The sequence below is a fragment of the Camelina sativa genome, chromosome 5 (assembly GCF_030686135.1).
Source record: "Camelina sativa cultivar CO46 ecotype springtype chromosome 5, ASM3068613v1".
Lineage (NCBI taxonomy): Eukaryota > Viridiplantae > Streptophyta > Magnoliopsida > Brassicales > Brassicaceae > Camelina > Camelina sativa.
Window position 1 is genome coordinate 1,169,349 of NC_141884.1, and position 9,059 is coordinate 1,178,407.

At 40.0% G+C, this 9,059-nt stretch overlaps 1 protein-coding gene across 1 annotated transcript; it reads left to right on the forward strand.

The window, feature by feature from the left end:
- Positions 1 to 410: 410 nt before the first annotated feature.
- On the forward strand, positions 411 to 9,054 carry LOC104773976 (BEACH domain-containing protein C2; the record flags this gene model as incomplete). The annotated part of the gene is made up of 13 exons (XM_087452075.1): positions 411 to 690; positions 1,054 to 3,116; positions 3,255 to 4,039; positions 4,595 to 5,335; positions 5,757 to 5,891; positions 6,146 to 6,250; positions 6,424 to 6,537; positions 6,640 to 6,716; positions 6,917 to 6,998; positions 7,321 to 7,644; positions 7,974 to 8,572; positions 8,696 to 8,780; positions 8,971 to 9,054. Coding segments are annotated over exons 2-13 (5,142 nt in total), but the record flags the coding sequence as incomplete, so codon positions are not given.
- Positions 9,055 to 9,059: the final 5 nt, after the last annotated feature.

A 9,059-nucleotide genomic window follows, 5' to 3' on the forward strand; every position in this document is an offset into this window, starting at 1 on the left:
TTTTGAGTTTTTCCTCTTACATATCTCATAAATTACTGAGTTTTTAAATTCCACTAATGGTACCGTAAATATAAACTAAGCTGGGTTGAAAGGGGGTTTTATGATATGTTGTGCAAGTGTAACTAACACACAATGATGACTTCCACCTAAACAAGTATTATGATTGAAGTTTATGTCAAAATTATAATAAATGTTTTTGTTTGTTTTTTTCCAATGCCCTAATAACACTTGTTGAAAGACTTTGAAAGGTAGATTTAGAAAGTAATTACTTTGACCCAAAAAAAGAAAAGTATCCACATGTAGACGTATTAGATGATTTTATATCGTATCATAATAATTTTAGTAGTAAAAAAGAAGAAATACACAGTAATTAGTGTTATTAAGTACATATGGGGATAGCAAAAATACTTAAATGATAAATCCCAAAATCAGTAAAAAACCACAAATCTCTCTCTCTCTTCTTCTTCTCTCTCTCCCGCGCGCCCAAGTCGCCTCCCTTCGCTACTCTTTCTCCGATCGTCGTCTCCACCTCTCTTTTACTTTCGTCGTCCTCTGAATCTTTCTCATTCTCCATTTACCAAGCTTTCGTTCCGCCGTCGGAGGATAGATTCCCTATAATCTATCAGATTCGCTGGACTGCTTCCGATTTAATTTGGTTTACCATATCCGTACATCTCTCCGGTCCGATCCGTGCGTATTCTCTTTCCGTATTGATTTCTATGAGCATTTTCTTCTTTCACAGTTCTCGATGATACTTGCGGAATGATTTTTTTTTTTTATACGAATTTCAAAATTTCCCTAATCGATCCTCGCTAAGATCTGATCTTCTAATTGAATCTTTGCTGTGCATTGTTCTGTGATTTGCACGGGTTTTTGTATTTTTTCTCATGCTGTATATGTAACTCGTAGTAGATCCAAGTGACTATATCATAAATAGTTTCTTTGGTTCAATCGTAGTGCCTTTGTTCTCAACTTTAGTTCTCATCTGCATCAGTGTCGATGCATTCGACTCACGAGCTTTAACTTTTTTTACTTAATTGGATGTTTAAACAGGTGGAGGCTGAGAGAACGGTGTGAATGAGTGTACTCTTTATAAGTTGATAGAATGGAAGAAGATGATGAAAGAAAGCTCGCAGAAGAAGCTGATGTTACTGATAACCCTGATATAGCTAATCCTTTGCAGAATAGGATTGAGGCATTTGATATTGGGGATTCTTCTGGTTTTGTTGCCAAGGATGATACGGCATTGCAAGGGATTAGTTCATCTGATAGAGTCTACAAGGATGATGATTTTGAACAAGTGTCTCTGGGAGATCAGGAAAAAGCTGTGAGTGAATCACAGGGTGAACTTAAGGAGCCTGGAAGCACTTCAAATTCTGATCTTGGGAGGTCGTCTTTTGGTGGCACCGAAGGAGTTACTAGTCACTTGTCCGGGAGTCAGGAGATGTATGATTTGATGCCCATGGATGATGTGCAAAGTGACCGACTTTCTAGCCCTGGACCTGAGAGAGACGCACCTGATCCTATGCAGCAGTCCCTGTCTGAGACCAGTCTGGATTCTTTTCACCATCCAGAATCTGGGTATTCCCCAGTTCATTCCCCGCAGAAACCCAAGCCAAAGGCTACAGTTCCAAATGTTTCTCCAGAGCTACTGCATCTAGTGGATTCAGCCATTATGGGGAAACCTGAAAGCTTAGACAAACTAAAGAATGTTGTCAGCGGTATTGAGAGTTTTGGCGCTGGAGAAGAGTCAGAGGCCACTGCTTTCCTTGTTGTCGATTCACTTATTGCCACCATGGGTGGAGTTGAGAGTTTTGAAGAGGATGAAGATAGCAACCCTCCTAGTGTCATGTTGAATTCCCGTGCTGCAATTGTTTCGGGTGAGCTTATTCCTTGGCTTCCTGGTTTAGGTGATAGCGTTAATTTTATGTCCCCAAAGACTCGCATGGTTAGGGGGTTGCTGGTTATTTTACGGTCATGCACGAGAAACAGAGCTATGTGTTCCACGGCAGGTTTATTGGGGGTTTTGTTGCGATCAGTGGAAGAGATAATTTTCAAGGATGTTGATATGAAATGGAGTGCTGCTTCTGTTCTGTTACTATGCATCCAACATCTAGCTGGACACTCCCTTAGTGTCGATGATTTACACAGGTGGCTTCAGGTTATAAAAACAGCGATTACAACAGCGTGGTCAAGCCCGTTGATGCTTGCTTTGGAGAAGACAATGAGTGGAAAGGAATCAAGGGGACCTGCTTGTACTTTTGAATTTGATGGTGAAAGCTCTGGCTTACTTGGTCCCGGAGAAAGTCGTTGGCCCTTTACCAATGGCTACGCATTTGCAACATGGATCTATATTGAATCATTTGCTGACACATTAAATGCTGCAACTGCGGCAGCTGCAATTGCTGCTGCCGCAGCAGCCAAGTCAGGGAAAACATCCGCCATGTCAGCTGCAGCGGCTGCGAGTGCCCTCGCTGGTGAGGGTACTGCTCATATGCCACGTTTGTTCAGCTTTTTGTCCGCTGATAATCAGGGAATAGAAGCATATTTCCATGCTCAATTTCTGGTGGTTGAGAGTGGTAGCGGGAAAGGAAGAAAGTCTTCGCTGCATTTTACTCATGCATTTAAGCCTCAATGTTGGTATTTTATTGGTCTCGAGCATAGCTGCAAGCAGGGGCTTCTGGGGAAAGCCGAGAGTGAATTACGGCTTTATATTGATGGATCCTTGTACGAAAGTCGTCCTTTTGATTTCCCTCGTATATCCAAGCCCCTCTCTTTCTGTTGCATTGGCACAAATCCTCCTCCTACTATGGCTGGTCTACAACGTCGTCGTCGTCAATGTCCTTTGTTTGCAGAGATGGGACCAGTTTATATATTTAAGGAACCAATTGGTCCTGAGAGAATGGCGCGCTTGGCTTCTAGAGGTGGGGATGTTTTGCCTTGTTTTGGGAATGGGGCAGGCCTTCCTTGGCTAGCTACAAATGACTATGTACGTAATAGGGCAGAGGAAAATAGTAATTTGGATGCAGATATTGGAGGATATACTCACCTGCTTTACCACCCTTGTCTGCTAAGTGGGCGGTTTTGCCCAGATGCTTCACTTTCGGGAGCAGCAGGTGCCTATATTTATACTCCATTTTTATTACAATTTTAGCTCAAATGCTCTTTAAATCTGATAACACCAAACAATCATTTTCATTTTCTGGCTGTAGTTAGACCAAAATTGTTTACTTTGTATTTTTATCTTGGTTAAGGCACTCTAAGGCGACCAGCTGAGGTTCTTGGGCAAGTCCATGTTGCAACGAGAATAAAGCCAGTGGAGTCCTTCTGGGCCCTAGCTTATGGAGGACCAATGTCCCTTCTTCCTTTGACCGTAAGCAATGTGCAGAAAGATAGCTTGGAGCCATGTCCTGGAAATCTTCCATTGTCTTTGTCCACAGTAACTCTTGCTGCTCCTGTATTTAGAATCCTATCAGTTGCTATTCAACATCCTGGGAACAATGAAGAGTTGTGTCGTAATCAGGGACCCGAGATTCTTGCTAGAATTCTGAGTTATCTTCTACACTCACTTGCATCCCTCGACAGGAAGCATGGCGGAGTAGAAGAAGAGGAACTGGTTGCGGCCATTGTTTCTCTTTGCCAATCTCAGAAGATCAATCATGTTCTTAAAGTGCAGCTCTTTCGCACACTTCTATTAGATTTAAAGATATGGAGCCTATGCAATTATGGACTCCAGAAGAAGCTATTGTCATCCCTTCAAGATATGGTTTTCACTGAAGCAACAGCCATGAGGAATGCCGAAGCTATTCAGCTGCTTCTAGATGGCTGTCGAAGATGCTATTGGATGATTTCTGAGAAGGATTCGGAGACCACTTTTCCTCTTGACGGGAATACGCGTCAAATGGGGGAACTTAATGCTCTGATTGATGAACTTCTGGTGATTATTGAACTTCTAATGGGAGCAGCATCTCCTTCTTTAGCTGCTGATGACCTCCGTCAGTTACTTGGTTTCATAATTGACAGTCCACAGCCAAATCAGGTAATACGTTTCCTAAGTGTTATTTTTTTCCATTAACACCATTTGACAACCAAAATGGGGAAGTAAAATTTTTCTATCATTAGCTTAAAAGATCATTTATAAAAGAACAGAGGGACTATATGCCATTCAACTATTATATATAATAATTTAGTTGTCCTGAAAGTTTATTTTCCAATTTTAGTATACTCCCTATTCCATTACTGTTTGTCTTGGATGGAAATTATCTCTAGCGATGAATATGTGTGTTTCACCTGTATTATCTTAGGTTAATTGCATATTCAATGCCAATTCAATTCATTTTTCGCCATCTTTTAGTTATGCCGTCCAGTCCTTGCATCTTAGCGCCATTTCCAGCCTGCGTGATAGTAGTCAGAATATGTATACTTGAATTCTGGAAAACCATCTTATAATAGTTTGCATGGTAAAATGTGGGTCAGTTCGAGATATATAACAGATTGCATTCCTTTGTGTTGGTAATTAGAAGAATGGCAATGAATCAAATTATATGACAAATACGTGCTGTCTGACACTATTTAACATTTTTCATATTTTTAGGTTGCGAGGGTATTACACCTTATGTATAGGTTAGTTGTACAGCCGAATGCTGCAAGAGCTCAGATGTTTGCAGAGGTATTTATAACATCAGGTGGGATAGAAACACTTCTTGTTCTGCTGCAGCGAGAAGCTAAAACTGGTGAGGATAATGTTTTAGCTATGGGTAAGAGTGGAACAAGGTCATCAACTGATCAAAGTGAAAAGAGTCAGAACAACGGGTCTGATTCTGTAAAGAAGTTGGATTCCGGTGTTGACCCTTCTGGTCCTGATGGAAATTCTGTTGAGGATGATAATGTAGGGTCTCCGAATGAACCAGCATCAGATCCACAAGAAAATGAGCATGTATTTTCATCTGTCATTTGTGATAATGACTCGATTTCCATTACCAATTCCATAGATACTGAGAGAATATTGTCTGTTTCTGAAATTGGTGGTATAAGTCTTTCGATTAGTGCTGATAGTGCAAGAAATAACGTGTACAATGTTGACAATAGTGATGCTGTTGTCGTTGGGATCATTAGATTGATTGGTGCTCTAATTTCTAGTGGGCACCTAACATTTGATTCGGTTGCCCGTTCTGATTTGACAAGTAACATCCTGGGTAGTGGACTCCATGAAAATGGAGGAACAATGTTTGATGATAAAGTCGCATTGCTCCTATTTGCTTTGCTGAAAGCATTTCAATCTGCTCCAAACAGGCTGATGACTGACAACGTCTATACAACTTTGCTTGGAGCCTCGGTATGGCATGCTCTTGATACCCATTTTTTTAATCATTTTATGAACAAAGTGATTGAAAAGTATATAGGGTATCTTTTCTGATTGCCATGGTATTACTTTCTATGACTTGGGTGGAAAAAAGAGGGAGCATATAGCGTTTCTTATTATAAAATAGTGTTGGTGTGTTTCTGCATGGTTCTTTCACGTCAACTTTGTACTTGTCTTATTTGTATTGTTACACGAAGGTGTGAAACTTGATGAAAGTTGGTTTTAAATCTGGCTCCCTAAAATGCTCTGTGATACCATATATTGTCTATCATGATTTTCTACGGCTGTTGTGATGTGTGGTTCACATTCATACGCCAGCATTGTCTATCATGATTAGTCTTTAAGATTTTGGTGTGAGGTTAAACTTATAGCGATCACGTGTGCTTTCTTGCAGATCAATGCTTCATCAACAGAAGATGGCCTTAACTTTTATGATTCAGGTCATCGCTTTGAACACTCCCAACTTTTGTTAGTCCTCCTGCGGTCTCTACCATCTGCGTCCATGGCTCTACAAAGCCGAGCACTTCAGGTATGTGTCATGACTGTCAAGGAATAAATGTCGTTGTAAAGGTGCTTGTGATATTCTGGACCCTGGGTTAGTATAAGTGTACTAGGAAACAGTATGAGCATTTTGTTCCAAATAGCTGTCAATCTGTCATGAAATCTGATAAAACTTAAGATTAGTTTTCTGGAACTTTTATTCTGCGGACTTTCTTAAAAAGCGTTCACTTCCATTGTTCTATTCATTCGATCACTTTCTGAACTCCCTCTTTCTTTTTTCAGGATCTTCTTTTTTTGGCTTGTAGTCATCCGGAAAATAGAAGCAGTCTGACAAAAATGGAAGAATGGCCTGAGTGGATCTTGGAGATTTTGATCTCGAATTATGAGGTACTCATCCAACTCTAGAACCTAAAACTTTTCAATCACAATTTTGTATTGTCAGTGAGCCCACTTATGCGTGCAACTCTTAAGAGAGTATATAATCAACTATGTTAGCTGGTAAGTTGCAGACAAAGTGCCAACAGCTCTGCCAAATTTTGCTGACTTTTGTGTGTACACAGAAAGATGCTGGGAAACAGTCTGCTTCAGCGGGTTCTTCTGAGGTAGAAGATCTAATTCACAACTTCTTGATCATAATGTTGGAACATTCAATGCGCCAAAAAGATGGTTGGAAGGTAGATATTTGTTTTTACTTTCTATTGGCTTACACCTTAGCTCTCTTCAAGCTCCATTGTTTTTAAGTATCATTACTTCTGTCATATATTTCCTTCTTACAGGATATCGAGGCTACAATTCATTGTGCAGAGTGGCTTTCTATCGTTGGTGGTTCTAGCACTGGAGAGCAAAGAATTAGGTATTTCCATGTAACTCTTTATCACCTTTGCACGCTTAATTTGAATGACTTTACTTTTCCTGAGGCACTTGTGTATTTCACATATTTCAAGCCTTTTGCACGGTTTCTATTTCGGTTTTCTGAAGATTAGTATGGTAGTTTTGAGTCATTATCTCTAGCATCCTGTCACTTTTTTAAAATTTATCTTCTACTCTTTGAAGGCGTGAGGAGTCATTACCAATTTTCAAAAGAAGACTTTTTGGTGGTTTGCTAGACTTTGCTGCCAGAGAACTGCAGGCTCAGGTAACTCCACTTTTCCTGCGTTTTTTTTTTCTTTTCAAATCTTATATATAACGATAAACCAAGGTTAATATTCTTTTATACCTTCCATAGCTCCACATATAACCAACTCCTTCCATTCCTTGAAATACCTTTTTTCAATGAGCTATTTAATGGCTATATAAGTCTTTGATAAAGGAAATGTAGCATTTGTTTTTACAAATGCACAATGTATATGTAAAGCTTAGTGCTCTCATATTATTCTTTCATGCATGTGTGTGTGTTCACCCGTCTATTGGGATAGAACTAGATTTTTATCTACACAATCTTTTTTTCCCCTCAACAGACTCAAGTTATTGCTGCAGCAGCTGCTGGTGTTGCTGCAGAGGGTCTAGCACCAAAAGATGCAAAGGCTGGAGCAGAAAATGCTGCTCAGCTTTCTGTCTTTCTGGTGGAAAATGCAATCGTGATTTTGATGCTCGTAGAAGATCATTTGAGGTTACAAAGCAAACAAACTTGTACAACAAATGCAGTTGATGCTTCTCCGTCTCCTCTTTCTCTTGTTTCTCTTAAAAATCGTACAAGCACACTGACAGCGATCGGAGAATCGTCAGAGATTTCTAGCAGTCGCGCTTCAATGTCAAGTGATTCAGGGAAGGTCCCTTTGGATGTAAGTGGAAAACATTCTCAAAACACCTAATTTCTCTAATATGGACTTTCAATATTTTGTTTCTCACGTTTTCTTGTATAATCAAGTGCTTTTCAAGAAACCACGCTCATACATTTCATTATATTTTCATATGATGTTAATCCGTTCATGCTTCTCTTATGTTCATGATCAATTCGTCTCCTTGTTGGTTGGGTCAATACCTATTTTTTTTCTTTTTTTCTTTCATTGTTGTATCTTTTACGAGCTTGCCATTTTCAATATCAAATTTTAATATTGTTATTTGGGATTCTCTTAAACATATATATATTTTTTTTACTTTTCTTTTTCAGATACTCGCTTCAATGGCTGATTCAAGTGGACAGATTTCTGCAGTCGCAATGGAGCGCCTTACTGCTGCCTCTGCAGCTGAACCTTATGAATCTGTTTCCTGTGCTTTTGTTTCATATGGTAGCTGTGCCATGGATTTGGCTGAGGGTTGGAAGTATAGGAGTCGATTGTGGTATGGTGTTGGCTTTCCCCCTAAAACTAGTTCTTTTGGTGGTGGTGGCAGTGGTTCAGACTCTTGGAAATCTACTTTAGAAAAAGATACTCATGGAAACTGGATTGAACTTCCCTTGGTTAAAAAATCTGTATCCATGCTTCAAGCTTTGCTGTTAGATGAGTCCGGACTCGGAGGTGGCCTTGGAATAGGTGGAGGATCTGGTACTGGGATGGGAGGGATGACAGCCCTCTACCAGTTGCTGGACAGTGATCAGCCTTTCTTATGCATGCTTCGAATGGTGCTTCTGTCTATGAGGGAAGAAGACTATGGTGAAGATAATATGCTAATGAGAAATCTAAGTTCTGAACGTTCTTCCGGGAATTCAGGTACATTAGATAGCGGTTCTCTAATGTCTATGCGACAATCCCGATCAGCTTTATTGTGGAGGTAAACTCAATGACACATTTTGTTGATCTCTTCATTGCCAATTAGATATCTATCTGCTTACATACTGTGTCAGCAATTTTGCACCCTGGTAAAGTTTGACTCTTTTTTTTTCTTATCTCACAGTGTGCTCTCTCCTATCCTAAACATGCCAATATCCGATTCAAAGAGGCAGAGAGTACTGGTTACTGCATGTGTTCTCTATTCTGAGGTTAGTTATTCCCTAATCAGATTGGTCTCAAATCTCCATGCAGCGATTGGAAAGTTGTCATCTTCCCCTATTTCACTTCTGATGCTGTCCTTAGTGTTTTGGTTAAAAATCTGATGCTGTTCACTGTCCAGGGCCTTGTGTTTTTTCTTTTCCTTTCTTCACTTTCTGATTCCAGCACAAATATGTGTAGGTATGGCATGCTATCAGCAGAGACAGAAGACCACTTCGTAAGCAGTATATAGAGGCTATTTTACCACCATTTGTTGCAGTCCTCCGGAG